General features: G+C 48.0%; 1 protein-coding gene across 1 annotated transcript; it reads right to left on the reverse strand.

The window, feature by feature from the left end:
• Positions 1–9900: 9900 nt before the first annotated feature.
• On the reverse strand, positions 9901–13828 carry LOC120407311 (transcription factor jun-D-like). Its single transcript, XM_039542820.1, is given in 2 exon segments — positions 9901–13258; positions 13261–13828. Coding segments are annotated over 2 exon segments (1191 nt in total). The 3' UTR covers positions 9901–12635.
• Between the last annotated feature and the right edge of the window lie 4727 nt (positions 13829–18555).

Raw genomic sequence — 18555 nt, forward strand, 5'->3', positions numbered from 1 at the left:
GTAAAGTGATACTGCTCCTTGGAATGGAGAATTGGACCCACAGAACTCAAGTGGAGGCTAACAGAGCTCCAAGCTGAAACGTTTGAGGCTAAGAATAGATTTTTTCCCCATACTATAAAGAAATGTAATAAACTTAATGAGAACTAAGAATGATGACAACTATAGGTGAGAATTTCAGGCCTCTATCCAGCCTCCCATCACTTCTGTAGCAGCTGGGCCATTCTACTAGGCATAGGCAGCCACCCCCCCCACCCCAAAGTACCGCCTCTCCCCCTGAAGAAACTGGCATTATACATCAATGTGGTTGGTCTGTGCCTGCCCAAACCTGTTCCCTTCTGTACAGAGTCACAGACTGCACCCAGCTCAGCAGCAGCAGTAATGACTCTTGGGATGACAGAAGGACACCACATTCCAACACAGGAAGCTTTGTCAGCCCAGGAAGATATTTCAGAGAGTGCACGACAACCAACCTTGGATGGACACCTCCAAAACCAGAGCTTGTCCAGGAGAAGCAGCCAGTTCCTTCCTCCCCCTGCTCCCCATCACAGCCCAAAATACCTGCAGAGGTGGGAGAGATCCCACTCCAACAAACGTGGTCACTCCCCTGCTGAACCTGTATGGAGAGTTACTGCAAGCTCACAGTTGTCGTAATTCAGAAAGCTGGAGCCGTGGAAATGCTCAGACCCAACACAGAGAGTTCCCATGCAGCTATAACTGAGCAAAATGCTCAGTCACACAAGCTCTGCATCCCCACACAGCCCTACACACACCTGCCAGGTACGGAATTATTTCTCCCCTCCCTTTTTGGCCTCAAAGCTGGTGGGCCTGATTCTCAATTGAGTCAACTGTGCATTCAGAATACAGGGTGTGATGGGAGGCCCAGAATTTCAGCTGAATAGTGCCCTTACATTTCATCTCTCATGTCACACTCTGCAAACTACCTCACTTTTAAACAGCACATGAAAGCCAGTAACTTCACTAACCCTATACTGGCATCTTTAAAAAAAACAAAACAAAAAACCCCACAAACTACTAAGTTATTTCCCCCCCCCGACCAAAGTAGTTAAAAAATGTGAGAGTGGTAAAGCTATTCCAGTGTAAATATAGTACTTAGTACTTTGAAACTGGTTGTTCATATGCCAGAACTACCCTAAACACGTCTTCATAATACACAGTATTTGCAACTAAGTAGCACTGTTCCCCAGAGCTGATTTTTCAATGGGCGGGATTAATAAGCCAAATACTTGTAATCTTTTAAATACAAGGCAACACCCAAGGGACCAGCAAAAACTTGTTTCCTTCTACAGCCAACCTTAATAATTGGAGATATACCAATCTCCTAGAACTGGAAGGGACCTTGAAAGGTCATTGAGTCCAGCCCCCTGCCTTCACTAGCAGGACCAATTTTTGCCCCAGATTCCTAAGTGGCCTCCTCAAGGATTGAACTCACAACCCTGGGTTTAGTAGGCCAATGCTCAAACCACTGAGCTATCCCTCCCCCTTCAACTAGAGCAGGCGTTCTCAACCTTTTTCTTTCTGAGCCCCCCCCCCCCAACATGCTGTAAGAACTCCATGGCCTACCTGTGCCACAACTGGTTTTCTGCATATAAAAGCCAGGGCTGGCATTAGGGGGTAGCAATCAGGGCAACTGCCTGAGGCCCCATGCCACAGGGCCCCCCACGAGCTACACTGCTCAGGCTTCAGCTTCAGCCCTGGGTGGCGGGGCTCAGGGACCTGGGCTTCGGCTTTCTGCCCTAGGCCTCAGAGAGTCTAACGCTGGCCCTGCTTGGAGACCCCCCTGAAAGCTGCTTGAGGCCCCCTAGGGGGCCCCGGACCTCTGGTTAAGAACCACTAAATTAGAGATTTGCCTTTTTTTTTTTTTAAAGTCAGGAAAGTAGCTGCCTTTTGGAGTTTGTCCTTACTGCAGATTTCTACAGATCAAAGCTCTGCATCATCTGAGTCACATTCAAAACTCAGGGACCTTACTTGAGCACATTTGTGTGATGGTTACCATGGCTACAGATAAAAAGATTGTGAAGTTTCCAGTCACAAGACTGGGAGGGGCAGAATTTCCAGAGAACAAGTTTGGGAAACATTTAAATGAGTAGCACAATCTAGTCTTGACTAAATATTTGTAGAAAGTTTGTATTCAGTATAGAAAACTTTTACTAAATTTGATTGTCAAATGTATCTGTGGAAAGACTACAAAACTAGTCAAAAAGATGTCAAGGCTATTGCTTTACAGACTTCCTTCCCCAAAGTGATTTAAAAAATGGTTGCCTTGTATTTTCCCAACCTGTGAGGACAAGTGGCACCATATTGCATATGGGCTTCTGTGGCCATCTCAGACACTGGGCCAGGTCAAGGTTTGGGAGCCCAGAAAGTATCCTGGGTGCTGCAGAAGTAGTAATAATGATTCAGGAACTAGCACAAAATGATCCGAGTTAGTAACAATCTAATGCCCCAGGAGTGTTTGAGGGCGCCGTACAGCTGCAATCTTGCAGAGTGTATGTAAGACAGAAGTCCTGTCTGCTTGTGGTCATGAGATTTCATGACATTGGCTCTAGAACGGTGGGTAGGTAATGACTCTGGTAGTGTTAAACAACCCTCCACCATTTCAGAGAGTGTTCCTCTTGTGATGGATATTAAATAGGAAAAGTGGCTCAGTGAGAATCCAGAACCTCTGTTTCAGTTCTTTTTGCCCAGAGTGCCCTAGTGATCAGCATGATTCTGAGCTATTACTTGTGTGAATTAAGTAGGCTATCCCAACTACGGGCCAGTAAGTATTTACTACATACCACACCATCATATGTTCTATATATTTTCTGCTACCGAAAAAGGGAGTGTTTTTTTAAACCAGGACTTTCATATCCTTTTACCTGGGAAGCCAGGCTCCTCAGACTAACTCTACAGGGCTTAGTAACAGCCATGAAATCTATTTCTACCTAAAAGCCCCAAGCTTAAGGTTCAATATCTCTGGCTTTCACAGGTCAGACAGGAGTGCTGTGTTCCCCATTAGGGAATCTCTTCTTACCATAGGTAAACTTCTATTTCTAGCTCTACAGCGTTGCAAAATAAGTTGACTTTACAGTCATACCATTTGGATGTATACAAAAATTATCCCTGTTTCCAGACTGGATATTGCCTATGCTGGGTCTCAAGGCTAAAGGAAAGACGGGGCAGGAATTCCACATAGTTCTGCAAAGTCTCAACTGTTGGTTGCTGAATATCTGAAAAATTGGCCCACTCCATTTTGGTGCTGACATGAGCTCTATTGAAAAAAATCTGGCATTTAGCATCTTCCAGCTTTCTTCATTTGAGAGCCAGTGCCTACCTCATAGTTGTATTGAGAAACATATTATATATAAATAAAATCTTCATTAACTTAAATACACTCAAATTAGGGACGGATGAGCAAGATAATCAAGAACTCTAAAGAGACAAAATCTTAAAATACTACAGTTATTGTTTGCTCAGCTTTAGAGATCTGACAAACAGCCATTCAGCCAGCTATCAGACAGTGCAAACAGTTAACAATCCACTTTGCACAGGTAGGCTGTCTGTGTAAATTTCTCAGTCTTTTACAGACTGTTTTTTATCAGAGCCACACAGTGAACCATGCCAAAGCATATCTATAGCAACCATTATGATTTCTCCAGAAGTGTATGTACTAATTAGGTTATTTTATTAGCTACTTTACAGGTGTAACATGCAGTATTAGTACCTGACAGAAATAGTTGTTCAACTGAATTCACAACTACACATGCTGTGAATATGGATTTTTTTCATTGTATTTAAAAAAGCAAACACCGGGAGGCAATAATTTCAATGCTAATTCAGAGCAGCTACTATTTACGGTGACCTTCCATTCAGTCTGCAGCCATGACCTGTAATGCTTAAAATGTATCAATGATAAATGGCATTATAAAATAACCATGTTCTCTGCATCATCAGTTCTGAACTGCCTCTTGGTAGAAATGCTGTTTGGCAGAACTTCTAAAAGTGACCTTGCAATCACAACAAGATTTAGCATAATTATGCAGGCTTCCACCCTACTATCTGATTGCTGGAATATGGAATGTACAGTTCTGTTACATACTTTGCTGTCACGTTCCTTACAGTTGAAGAAACTGCAGTTCCTTTAATTTTGTATTCCTGGATGGGTAGATTAGATAAAGGGAAGTATTTAGTTCTTGCTTTGAATTTATAGATATTTACATGCTTTAATTAAATTTGTTCAGCAAAGCTTTGATTTATTGGCTACTCTGGCATCGATAGATGATATCTGAGCTGAAGGGATAATACTTAAACGCACACGTCTGGCACAAGAAACGACCTGACTTTAGAATTAGTTACGGCTGGAACCACAGAGACAAAATCCAGTATTTCTGCATTCGTAGTATTTATGCTTTTGTCAACAACTTGGTGCAGTGGTTCTCAACCTTTCCTGACTACTGTACCCCTTTCAAGAGTCTGATTTGTCTTGTGTCCCCCACCCCACCAAAAAAAATTCACCTCACTTAAAAACTACTTGGTACAAAATCAGACCTAAAACTACAAAAGTGTCACAGCTACTGACAAATTGCAGAGACTTTCTCATTTTTATCATATAATAAAATTAATTGGAATATACATACTGTATTTACATTGTAGTGTGATACTTGAGCCTGTTTTTCACTTGCAAGCCTTATCTGAAGTCCAAGCCTCGCTGCCTGGGGGCTAAGCATGTATCTTAACTTCACAGGACCCCCTGGGACGTGGGCAATTGCCCTGCTTGCTACTCCCAATGCAGGCCCTGCACTTGCGACCATTCTAAACCTGTCTCACAACCCCCAGGTTGAGAGACTGATCTAGAGGAGTTTATGTGCGCCCTGGAAGACCTCTGTGTACACCAGTTGAGAATCACTGACTTAAGCATAGGTCCATTTTCAAAGGACATAGATAATAACAGAACACAGATGCCAGCTTGGCTTTCTTAAGTGATTCAGGTGTACCAATTCTCATTAGCAATATCCCACTGTAAAGCCATTGGGGATGTGAATTTTGATTCCTTGACATGCATGCCCTGTTTGTATGAGTTGTTTCAACATACAAGTGGAGTTCCATCTTAGGCCTCTTTTCTGTATGCAATGAACTTCAGAAGCAGTTAAGAAAGAGCATCTAGCCAGCAGCCATAACATCCAACAGGGGCCAGTGGCTAAACAAAGTCAATCCAAAGTTGTTTTGGAAGACAGTCCAAACTGTAAAATGTCAGTTAAAGCTATTTGGATGTTTGTCCCATTAGTACACACTACACAGGACCTTTTCACGCTCTCTTTTCCTCCTGTTTTCTGAAACCTGTATTACCAGCACTTGCCATCGAAGATCCCACAGTGCAAAAGTAAATTATGTTCCTGCTCTGAGCCAACATCTCTCTCTTCTTTATGTCTGATAAGTCTAACAACATGAACAGGCTGCAAGTCACCTCACAAAAGGGATGCATGGCACGATAGAAAACATTTGAGTGGCACAAGATTGCTTAGCAGTTTAACACACTTCGCCCCCCACAATAGAATATGGTTTCCATATTAAATGCAACATTTCTCACCCAGAGCATTGAGACTCTCCATAAACTCTGACTTTGTTGACAATCTTCTTTGAAGAGGCAATTGGAACAAAGTTTGCTGAAATACTGTAGTTTTGAGAAGATTTAATTCAACTCGAGAAGTTTCTTCAGTGAATCACCGGAGTAGTTGTCATGTAATTAGTACCACAGAGTTAGGACTTATTGTACCCAAGGTTGCATTGCAGCAAGAGATTGGGGCTTTGCAATCAGCATTTGCAGGATTATCTTCACACACTGAAAGCTGCCCAGTCAAGATTTCACTTTCCCTTGCTCATCTTCCTACATGTTTTTGAAAGGGAGGCTGCCTGCCAGATTCTGTATATCTGAATAGCCTATCAAGTCACTGTGCTCAACGCTGATGACAAACATAATCTGAGCACCAAGGAGGAGAGTAATAGCCAGGTGATTTTGTTCTTGGTCACATCACTATTTAACCAAATAAAAATACTTGGGAAAATGGCAATGCTAGTGCACAAATCGAGTATTTGTCCAATGTGTACTTCACATCAATGAAAAAGGGGTAAGAGGAAGGAAATAAAAAAATCCCGTGAAGGAAACAGTGAAATTGCTAGAGACAGTAGTTGGAGGTGTAAACAATGATGAAAAGGTATTATGTAATTATTTTTTGTGATACTTCCCCCCTCCCCAGGGGCGGCTCCAGGCACCAGCACGCCAAGCACGTGCCTGGGGCGGCGAGCCGCGGGGGATGCTCTGCTGGTCGCCGTGAGGGCGGCAAGCAGGTTGCTTTCGGCGGCATGCCTGCGGAGGGTCTGCTGGTTCCGCGGCTTCGGCAGACCTCCCGCAGGCAAGCCGCCGAATCCGCGGGACCTCCTGCAGGCAAGCCGCCGAAGGCAGCCTGCCTGCTGTGCTTGGGGCGGCAAAATACCTAGAGCTGCCCCTGCCTCTTCCCCCCACCATCCATATATATAAGTCTGGAGGCCCTGACAAAATGCACTGAAGAAACAACAGAGGAAGTTTCAGGAACTCTCAAAATAACCTTCAAGAAAAAGTTAATTTGTCATTTAACTTTAAGAATATGAAGGAAAACCCAAGAAACTGTTGGCTTATTAGGCAGGCATCCATACAAGGAATACATTCAGGCAGGAATCAGTTTATAAAATTTAGTTATGTCATGGCAATCCAACTACCATCTGCAGTGTGACTAATGATTAGGACATAAAGGAGATGGAATGTATATTTGAATATCAATGCCCAGAATAATCATATAGGATAACTGAATAAATACCATTAGTTAAAAATCCCATACCATAGATTAGAAATTGGTTGCCAGACAAGAGAAGTAGCCGTTCATAGCAAGATTGCTATGTTGACAATCACATCATGTGGGATAATTCAGGGTTTAATATTGGGACCTATTCAAACAGCATTTTACAATGAGACAGGATCATTTAATCCAAGATATAAAAGTGATATTTAGAGACTACTCCACCCAAACACTGAAATGCAGCCACCATGGAGGTGAAATAAGAGCTGCTGTGGCACTGCTCTTCTCTAGTCAATGTTGGTATATGACAGGATAGTCTGTATCACTGAAAATGGAGTAGGAATTTTAGGTATGCAGAATGTAATTGCTCAAGCAGTAATTCAACATCTGTGTCTTGACAAGACACCCCATGAGATCTTTACTGACATAGGCCATAGCTACACAAAAGGGACTACAGTGCAGCATAGCTACAGCCCTGAAGCGATGCTGACATAACCCATAGTGTGGATGGAGCCTACAGCACTGAAAGGGGTTTTTCCTGATGCTCTAGGTCCGAACTCTACCTCCCTGAGTGACAGAAGCTAGGCTGACAGAAGGATTCTTCCATTAGCCTAGTTGCATCTACACCAGAGGTTTTGGTTGGCCAAACTATGAGCACTATACCTATGCCACCTACATTTTAAGTACCACTCAGAACATTGTCTTTATGCCTCTTCTGGCAGATAGGACCTCCAACAGAACAGCGCATCCCAACAATGCACTGTGACATTAGTGCAGTACTGAACTAAGAGAGAAGAGTGCCATCTACTTATTTACCAGCATCACAATTCAGTTAGTCTTTTCACTCATTTCCTTTTTAACTAAAGAACAGGGGAAAAAGAATTAGAACAACACACATTCATTAGAATACCAATGGTGTTTGGATTCCACATCTGAGCTTGACGCAGTTTATATCAGAGGGGGAAAACCCATTCCAGGAATCCTGTAACAACCATGCTGATGGGTCAGGCCAGCTGATGAAATTGGGCGATGTCACTACACAGTCTGAACGAGGAGTGAATTAAACAGCTCTTCTAGGAATGGAACCACAAATTACTAGCAGCGGAACAGGTTTTCCATACTCCAAGTCAGCGTGGGCAGTAGATCAGTTGCCCATAGCTCCCACCCCCTGCCCGAGGAAAGGAGGACTGAATAGGAATTTCTAACAACAAGTACTCCTCCCACCATCCATGGGATGTTGGGCTTAACACTAAATCAGAAGAATAAATGTCATCTAGTGAACCACCACCACCTTCCTGTAGCACCTAGACACAAAGAGATTCCAAACATAAGTACTAATTAAATACCATGGACCAATGCTTTTTAGTGCAAAGTAATATTTTTATATGCTAGATCTAAAGGAAGGTTTCAACTGCAATCAAATTTGCTGATGAGAAACACAAAATAGTAACACACAGGTAGAGTGACCACGAGAGATTGGACCTGTCTGGAAAACAGTGCAAGACTGACTGGTAGTGATGATAAATTGCAATATGAGAATCTTTTGCTTGAACAGTCTGTATCAGGAATGAGTGTGAAGAGATCAGATATAAGTCTAGCAGGATGGGTAACATTTTCAAAGTGCTAAAGTCTCATTAAAAGTCAATATTGTACTGACTTTTAAAGAGAATTAGGCTTCTAAGTGCCTGTCACTTTTGAAAACAGGATGTAAGCACCCAAGTCACTTAAGTGGTTTTGAAAATTTTACCAGATATCAGGGTCTAAAATGGCCTAATGAGACCATACTTGGTGCATCTGTTGTGTACTTTATTGGTTCTGTAAAAGCAGCAAAGAGACCTGTAGCACCTTATAGACTAACAGACGTTTTGGAGCATGAGCTTTCGTGGGTGAATACCCACTTCGTCGGATGCCGAGGAATTGGGTATTCACCCATGAAAGCTCATGCTGCAAAACGTCTGTTAGTCTATAAGGTGCCACAGGACTCTTTGCTGCTTTTACAGAACCAGACTAACACAGCTACCCCTCTGATACCTTATTGGTTCTGAAAATTCAGGAACAATGAAGAAAAACTAGGAGAAATACAAAAAGCAACCAAAATGATACAAGGATCAGATGACATGAAAGACTGAGGGAGCTATATATAATCTAAGAAGAACACTAGGGGAAATAACCAGGGTATTATAACATTTTAAAAGCTGGTCCGACAAGCAACAATGGACTGAAGTAAAGAAAGCTTAGGCTTAATATTACAAGCTAAAAAGAATGGTAGAAGAACAGACTTAAGGAGGTAGTCATAAAAACCAATACTGCAGATATTCAAGATGAGGTCGGTAAGACTTTGATGAGAATAACATGCTCCACAAATTGCGGAGGTATCACTGGAGAAACCAAGTGATGTTTTGTAGCCCTAGTAGTGCTATGCTGGAGGGGGCTCCTCACTGGTCCCATATTATAATTCTGCCACCATTTTGGAAGCAAGGTTGTGATTTCTCTTCGTGGAGCTCATCCCCTTCTCTAGATATTGGTGAAGTATCCCTATTGGAAATGATAGACAGTGCCTTTATTTAAAGATACAGCTTTAAATACTTCTGAGGAGCAAATGGACTAGGTTAATAATAATTGCAGAGATACCTATCTCCTGGAACTGGAATGGACCTTGAAAGGTCATTGAGACCAGCCTTCTGCCTTCACTAGCAGGACCAAGTACTGATTTTTGCCTCAGATCCCTAAGTGGCCCCCTTAAGGATTGAACTCACAACCCTGGGTTTAGCAGGCCAGTGCTCAAACCACTAAACCACTCCTCCCCACCTCACTCAGGGCTGGTCTACACTACGGGGGAAAATCGGTATAAGATACGCAACTTCAGCTACGTGAATAACGTAGCTGAAGTCGAAGTATCTTATATCGAAATACCTACCGTCCTCACGGCGCGGGATCAATGTCCGCGGCTCCCCATGTCGACTCCGCTACCGCCATTCGGGTTGGTGGAGTTCCGGAGTCGACAGGAGCTTGTTCGGGGATCGATATATCGCGTCTAGATGAGACGCGATATATCGATCCCCGAGAAATCGATTGCTACCCGCCGATACGGCGGGTAGTGAAGACGTACCCTCAGATTGCAGCAAGTGTCAGGTGTTTTTCAACCTTTTCCTCGGGTACTGCTAGAAGGTCTTCACCCACTTCCCCCACTTTCATTTGAAACTACAGGAGTTGACCACTGTGCTGTATCATCAAAATACTTAGTATATATTCCATTACTGAAGTAGGAACATTGCAAGTGCAGAGCACTCAATGCACATTTGTTTACTAAGTAGGGTTACCTCCTTCCTTCCTTATATAAAGCTTGTGTTTAAGTGTGAAAAATTAATCAATTCTCTACTTCCGCACCATCACCTTTGCAAATACATGCACAGTTTTTCCATGTACTAAGCACTAGTTCATTTTTAAACACATTTGCCAGATTTGGCACATTATTACTGGTTGAATTCTATTAGTGTGGTGAAACTGAACGCTTAGCAAAAGATCTTTACGTTGTATTTACTTCATCAGAATTAAGCGGCATTGCATTTGTTCGCTAGTATTTCTAATACACAATTCTTAGGACAGAAGAAGGGAGTTTTAGGCTATCGTTGAAATCATTCGTTTTGGCTCTGGCTATGCTACAACTTTACTCAGTTTTTAAATGATTAACGTGGTTTGCATCTCCACTACTCATTGAAATCATCTGTGCTAAGTGTGTGTCCCAGGCCTGACAAGGTGAAGCCTCACACAGTTTACATTTACAGCTATGCTATTTTAAATTAACCCGCTCACAAGTAAAAAACATTGTATGCATATCAATTCCCCTTCATGCATTTGAAAGCATAGCTGAAGTAGCTTTCAGAAGAGGACATGGATGATATAAAACAGTTACGGAATTCGTTTAATTGATCATGCTTATAAAACAAACTATATTAATTAAGATATTTTCAAAGACTATGCTGGGCCCCATCCTGCAACTGGATCTGCTCATGCTGAGCTCCACTGACTTCAGCAGTTTGGAGTATGGGCAGATCCAGGATCGGGGCCTAAGCGAAGACAGGGTTTCTTGTTGAGTGAACCTTTAGAGTTCATGCTGAAAGTGAAAATGTAATTGTACCAAGCTACAAGACTGAATAAACCTTGATTTGCAGAAGTGCTCAAAACATGCATATCAAAGGGTAGTAAAAAAGCAAAATCTGCCCATAACATGGTCTTTGCTATTTATCCAGAGAATCCCAAAAAGCAAGGATTAAATCTAAGCAGAGAAAACCATTCCTTTCCTATCCCTTATTAGTAAAATCTCGGCAAAAAATAAATAAATCACAACAGACTCTTCCACCCAGAAACTCATCTCACATTCTGACTTTTGACTCTTCCTCTCCCTAAACAACTAGAAAAATGTCTTTAGAATAAAATAGAACAAGAAAATATTATTTACATATTTCTTCTGAAAAAATAAATCTAGTTCTCCATTATGTTTTTATGATTTATTCAAACATAATACAATGGAGTTACCATAATAACTGTTAGAGCTAAAAAACAATCTGAGCCCTTTTCTGGGTAGCATTGAATTGCTACTATACCCCATAAAGAGCAAGCAGAACTGGAATGTGCACAGTGAAAGAAAAGGCATAAATGACACTCTTCTGCCAAATTAATTTCTTCCACTAGTATGCGTTTGCTATAAAAATAAAGTTTAGGTGACATCCAAAAAGTTTCAAAGTTTCAATAAATAAATATATATACCAATGCTCCAAGTTTGCACTAGCACAAGAAATAATATGGAGCTTATGATCTATAAGAGTATTTTCTTACAGTTGAATCTGTAATTAAATATGGTTCATTCTAACCTGTTACCTGGCAGAATCTCTATCAGCTAAGGCTAGATTTTAAAACCAGACCCATTCAAGTGCTTTACTTGCATGTCTTAACTGCCAGCTGCAAATTAAAAGCTACTCTGCAGCAAAACAATCTGTGTAAAAAAATTCCTCTCAATATCAAGAAATACCATAGCCACATTTTGTTTTATATACACACACACTTTTTTAAAAAATGTATAATTTTAGCTTCTTTTCAAGCTCTGAATAAACATATTGAACCATCACTACACACTATATTAAGGTGTATTGGGAATTACGCCTTTTGCAGGGAAATAAAGTTGACTTTCTGTAAACGGGTAATTTTAGTTCTGAACTCTTTACAGATCTCTCAAGTTCTTCACTGGAACTTTGAAAAACAACCCCCAAACACCCTTCACTTTGAAGTGTAGGAATTTCTCTTGAAGTCAGCTTTAAAAGTTAAATACCCAATATAGAAATCTTTTGTACTCAGTGCAACATAAATATACCTTACAAGACATTTACTACCCGACTTCTGTACTTTGCTTCCTTTCCAGGCATCAATAAATAAAGACGGACCTTCAATCTAGGTACTTTAAATTCCCTAACCTTTGAATCCCTATTTTTTCCCTGCAATGTTCTAGTGCTACCCTCACAATCAAATCCCCAGCCGACTCCGGAATATTTGAAGACGATTCTGTAAACTCGACGATCTTTCGTTCTCCGCCGCGGCAGCGCCTGGGGCCGGTGGCCTCTGGCTCCTCCCCGGCAGGGGAGCACGCGAGACTCGCACGTGTTTTCGGGCCGCTCCCGTCCCCGGCTCCGCTGTCAGTCTCCGGGCAGCGACGAGTGCACGTTTCTGAGGCGCGGGGCTGGGCCCGCCCCACCCCTCGGTCTCGGCGGGGCCCCTCTCCCGGGCAGTCTCTGTCCCGCTCCGGCCGCGGCTTCAGCAGGCGCTGGTCTCCGGCGCGGCGGGCTCGGCGGCGCCCTCTGGCGGGGGCGGCGGCGGCGGGGCGGGCGCGCCCGCGGCGCTGATGTGGCAGCCGCTGGAGAGGTGGCTGCGGACGCGGCCCTGCAGCTGGGTGACCTGGGCCCGCAGGAGGCTGGCGGTGGCGGCCAGCTCGGCGTTCTGCCCCTTCAGCGCCTTCACCTTCTCCTCCAGCCGCGCGATCCGCTCCAGCTTCCGCCGCCGGCACTTGGAGGCCGCGATGCGGTTCCGCAGCCGCTTCCGCTCGGCCTTCAGCCGCTCCTGGCTCTCCGCGTCCAGCGGCGACAGCGAGGGCGGCGTCGGGGCGCTGCTGCCCGCCTCGCCCTGCGGAGGCGCCTCGGGCACAGTCTGCGGCTCCTCCAGGGCCCTGGCGGCGCCGGGAGCGGGAGGCGGCCGCTGCCCAGCCCCGGCGGGGCGGGGGCGGGGAAGGGCAGGCCCGGCGGGGCGGCGGAGTAGGCGCCGCCCGCGGGGCTGAGCGGCCCGGCCGGGTTGAAGCTGCCGAGGGTGGTGTAGACGGCGGGCGGGTCGGCGGCGGGCCGGCAGGGCCCCGGGAGCGGCGCCCCCAGCAGCTGGTTCTGCTTGTGCAGGTCGGCCAGGGCCTTGACGAAGCCGTCGGCGAATCCCTCCTGCTCCTGCGTCACCTGCTGGCGGTAGAGGAAGGGCCCGGCCGCGGGGGGCGGGGCGGCGGCGGGGCAGGGGCTGGCGGGGCCCAGGCCGGGGCTGCCTTGGATCAGCAGCTGCTCCAGGTCCGCCGCGGGCGGCAGCTTCAGCAGCGGCAGCTCCGCAGGGGACCCGGCCGCCAACAGAGCCGCCTCCGGGCCGCCCCTGCCGCCGGCTCCTCCCCCCGCTGCCGAGCCCGGGGGCGCCGCGGCGGGGATGAGCCTGAGCGCCGCGCCGCTCCGGGTGCCGCCGGGCGGCCGCAGTGTGTAGGACCCCGGCAGCGCCGAGGGGGAGGCGGCCGCCCCCGCCGCCATCTCCCGCTTCTTACCGGCCCCGAGCAGCAGCTTGTGCCCCGCCGCCTCCACCCCTGCGCCGGGGCCGCTGCCGAAGCCGGGGAGCGGCACGAAGTCGGGCAGCAGCTCCAGCCCCTCCTCGGGGTAGAACGGGGCCTCCATCTTCACCGCTGCCCGGCCGCTGCGGCCGCCGCTCATCCTGCCCCCCCGGCCGGCCCGGGGGGCCGCCCCGCCTCCGGCCGGAGCGGGCGCAAGGGGACCCCCCGCGGGGACTGGTCGCTCGCCTGGGAGGTCGGGGGGCCCCCGCCCGCCTCAGCCCGGCACCCAGGGGAAGGAGATCCAGAGCCGCATGCACGGCAGGGAGGTGGGCTGCCTGCGCCCGGGGCGCCCAGGCTCTGCTCCGCGCGGTGTCCGCGATGGGGGGCGGGGGCGGCCTCACCCCTGGCAGGCGGGTCGGCTCCCACCGGGGGCAGCTGCAGCCTCCTCCGCCGCCCAGGGCTCCGCGCCTTCGGCTTGTGGCATTTACTGAAACTCCTACAGGGGAACTGATGTCAAACCCCCTCCCAGCAGCAGCGCCGCCTTCGCGCCCGCTCTCTCCGCCCCTCCGGCGGCCGCGGCTCTCTCCCTCCCGCCTGGGCATGGGAGCGCACACAGCTCCGCGCTGGCAGCTGCCCACACAGCCGCCCACGCACGCTCCCTTGCTGCGGGCTGATCAGCTCTGCCAGCTGGGAAAGGGGGTTTGGCAGCGCGCTGCCCCTTGGTGAGAGCTGTGGGCGTGTGTGTGGGGAGGGGGGTCATTATTAACGATCGCTCTTCATCTCTTTCCTTGCACACACAAGCAGGGGCTTGTCCTGCTCTTCGCGTTATCCCACCGGCTGTAACGCCCAGCTTCCCGAACTAGTCTTTAGCTTGACCTGTTTGCATCCCTCTAGACTACTAGGGAGAGGCACGGGGAACAGACTGACCCAGTAACGCAGCGGAGGGGATTGTATACAGTGCAGCGTTTATGGGGGAGGACAAGGGATGAAATCATCACCCCGTAAGCTGACTTTCTCTTAGAATGCTTTCTGCGTAGTAGTCTGCAAAGGGAATGCGCAGGTTGCATAATTAAGCACTGAAAAATCAGGAAGTACTGAATTGAAAGTTCCACCTGCAACCCTAACTGTGCCTCATTAGCCTGCCTTCTGACACCATCTTTCATTGCCTGGTTTCTTGTGTCTCAGCTAACACAGCAGAACATCCTTACCGTTTTCTAATGACCTTGTAAAGGGCATTTTGCAAAGTGTGCAGTGAATGAGGCGGTGCTGTGAAGCTGCCCTCCCCTAGTATTCGGTGTACAGTAACAGAGGCTAGGGCAGTGGTTCGCAAACTTTTTCTCAACTGCTGAGGGTCTCGGCGGACCACTTAATGATCTTTCCAAATGTTGTTTGTACAGTTAGCTAAGTATTGTAAAGTGCTTTGGATAAAAGCAATATATATATAAAAATTAACGTTTTTTGTTCTACAAATAAAAGTACACACTTCATATTTTAATATCAGTAGTCTTACCTTTCTAATATGATGGATGTCTCCTCTCTCCCCGGCCGCGGCAGCCCCCGAACTGGGGCTGGGAAGGAGAGGGGTCTCTCCCCAGCAACCACACCCCTGGGGCTGGGGAAAGTTGCCTCTTTCTCTGGCCACTGCAGCCCTGCACATCCCAAATTCCCCCCATTCCCTCTTTTCACCACACTGCCTCCTCCCACCTGCTCCTTATTCACCCCCAAGGCCACCACTTCCCCATACATATGCATCTCTCTCCAGGTCCTGCATGGCTCCACTAATTAGGTGGGTGGCCCTTCAGTCTCTCATGTGCAGCCGCCCAGGTGCACACCTTAGAACGGTGGTTTTCAAACCATGGGTTGCGATCCAGTATTGGGTCAGGGTGGCTCTGGTCAGCACTGCTGACCTGTTAAAAATCCCATCGGCAGTGCTGCCTGGCTAAGGTAGCCTAGTGCTTACCTGTCCTGATATCGTGCTGCGCCCTGGAAGAGGGAAGCAGCAAGTCTGGCTCCTAGGTCAGGGGGCCACAGGGCTCCACGCACTGCCCTGCCTTGAGCACTGGCTCTGCATTCCCATTGGCTGGTTCCTGGCGAATGGGAGCTGGGGGGGGCAGTGCCTGCGGCTGAGTGCCATGCACCCCCATCCCGAGCCTGCATCCCCGAGCCCAGACCCCCTCCTGCACTCCTGCCCCAGCCCAGAGCCCCCTTCCACACTCTGAACCCCTGATTCTTAGCCCCTCCAGCCCAGAGCCCTGACCCCCTTCTGCACCCCAATCCCATGCTCCAGCCCAGAGCCCCCTCCCTGAACCCATCATTCCTGGCCCCATCCCACAGCCCTCACCCCGCACCCCAACCCTCTGCCCCAGCCCTGAGCCCCTCCTACACCCCAAGCCCCTCATCCCCAGCTTTGTTGGATTGTGGGCATCAACAATTTTCTTCAACTGGGCCCTAGAAAAAAAGTCTGAAAACCATTGCCTTAGAGCAGGGGTAGGCAACCTATGGCACACGTGCTGAAGGCAGCACACGAGCTGATTTTCAGTGGCACTCACACTGCCTGGGTCCTGGCCACCAGTCGGGGGGGGGGGGGGCTCTGCATTTTAATTTAATTTTAAATTAAGTTTCTTAAACATTTAAAAAAACTTATTTACTTTACATACAATAGTTTAGTTATATATTATAGACTTATAGAAAGAGATCTTCTGAAAACATTAAAATGTATTACTGGCACGCGAAACCTTAAATTAGAGTGAATAAATGAAGACTCGGCACACCATGTCTGAAAGGATGCCGACCCCTGCCTTGGAACTATCTGTGGACCACTTGAATGGATCTCGCAGACCACAGTTTGAAAACCTCTGGGCTAGGGCTTTGCAGAATACCTTGCCTTAGTCAATGTCTACCTTGTATACAACTGACCAGGGCCGGCTCCAGACACCAGCCTACCAAGCACGTGCTTGGGGCGGCACTCGGGGTTTGTTTTTGGTTTTTTTGGTTCGGTCGGGCAGCGCTGGGGGTAGGCGGGGCTTGGGAGGCATGGCGCCGTGCTGGGGGGGCGGGGACTTGGGCAGCGCGGCGCTCAGCGGGGGCGGGCTTCAGTGACACGGTGCTCAGGGGGGCAGGGACTTGGGCAGCGCGACCGACCTCGGGGCGGGGACTTGGGCAGCATGACGCTTGGGGGGCAGGGACTGAGGCGACGCGACGCTCGGGGGGTGGGGCGATGAGACACTCGGGAGGCAGGGCGGCGCTCTTTGTTTTCGCTTGTGGCGGCAAAAATGTTAAGAGCCGGCCCTGCAACTGACTCATGAATTCTTTATCTACTATACACAGGGTACAACTATGACATTTCCCTCTGGTGTTGTCTGGACCGGTGATCTGCTAGGTCTCTCCAATCCTTGACTCTGGGAGCCAGACTTACCCTGCTCTGTTGTGAGAACCCCCACTCCTAGGCTGTTCACGCACAGATTCTGGCATGTAAGCTGCTCCTGGCTACTTGCAAGTGAATGACACTAGCCAGTATCGCTGGTCCCAGACACAACCCTAGGAACCTCCATCTTGCAGTGTCCAGTTATGCCCGCTGGACGCTGCAAACTTATATAAGTTTGTCAATTTAACAAAGAAATTGATATGTACCAGGTTTGTTATCCCAAGGGGAGCCTCTGACACACTTCAAACCAAACGCACTGCTTCAGGTAGAATAAACAAGCAGATGTATTAACTATAAAGGTAGATTTTGAGTGATTATAAATCAAAGCATAACAAGTCAGATTTGGTCAAATGAAATAAAATCAAAATGCATTCTAAGCTGATCTTAACACTCTCAATGTCCTTACAAACTTAGATGCTTCTCACCACAGGCTGGCTGGTTACTTTTCAGTCAGGCTCTCCCCTTTGATCAGCGTTTCAGTTGCTTGGTGGTGGTGGCTGTAGATGTAGATCAGATTAGATTATCAGGGCTGGAAGGGACCTCAGGAGGTCATCTAGTCAACCCCCTGCTCAGAGCAGGACCAATCTCCAGACAGATTTTTGCCCCAGATCCCTAAATGGCCCCCTCATAGGTGGAGGAGAGAGAGCCTGGCAGATGTCTCTCCCTTTTATCATGAGCTTTCTTGAGCTGCAGCTCACGAAAGCTCATGCTAAAATAAATTTGTTAGTCTTTAAGGTGCCACAAGTACTCCTGTTCTTTTTGCAGATACAGACTAACAGGGCTGCTACTCTGAAACCTTTTATCATGTTCTTTCTTCCCTCTTGGCTTTGCCCCACCCCCTCAGAGTCAGGTGAGCATTACCTCATCACAATCCCAAACTGCCCAAAGGAAGGGCGTGACTCCCTCGAGGGTCTAACAGATTATTTTGTTGCTGCCTAAGCCAGTGTTCATGTTCCTGTGAGGCTGGGCTGGGTTTGTCCCATCCATGCCCTGATGAGGTGTAAACTGCCTCTCTCTTCTTGGAGAGTATTTGCATGGCCTTGCTTTAAGCCGTGAGGACACAATTTCAGTCTCATAACTATATACATGAAATTATAACCTATAACATTACTGTGATAATTACTATAACCAGGGGCGGCTCTACAGTTTTGGCCGCCCCAAGCAGTCATGCGCGGGAGGCGCCCCGGAGCCGCGGGAGCAGTGGACCTCCCGCGGGCATGACTGCAGAGGGTCCGCTGGTCCCGCGTGGCCCGGCTGGACCCCCCGCGGCTGCGGACGGTTCGCAGATCCCGCGGCTCCGCTTGAGCTGCCGCAGTCATGCCTGCGGGAGGTCCAGCCGAGCCGCGGGACGAGCGTCCCCTCCGCAGTCATGCCTGCGGCAGGTCCGCCGGCGCAGCCTGCCGCCCCCTAGATTTGGCCGCCCTAGGCACCAGCTTGTTTTGCTGGTGCCTAGAGCCGCCCCT

Source organism: Mauremys reevesii, linkage group 6, assembly GCF_016161935.1.
Source record: "Mauremys reevesii isolate NIE-2019 linkage group 6, ASM1616193v1, whole genome shotgun sequence".
NCBI classification, from domain to species: Eukaryota; Metazoa; Chordata; order Testudines; family Geoemydidae; genus Mauremys; species Mauremys reevesii.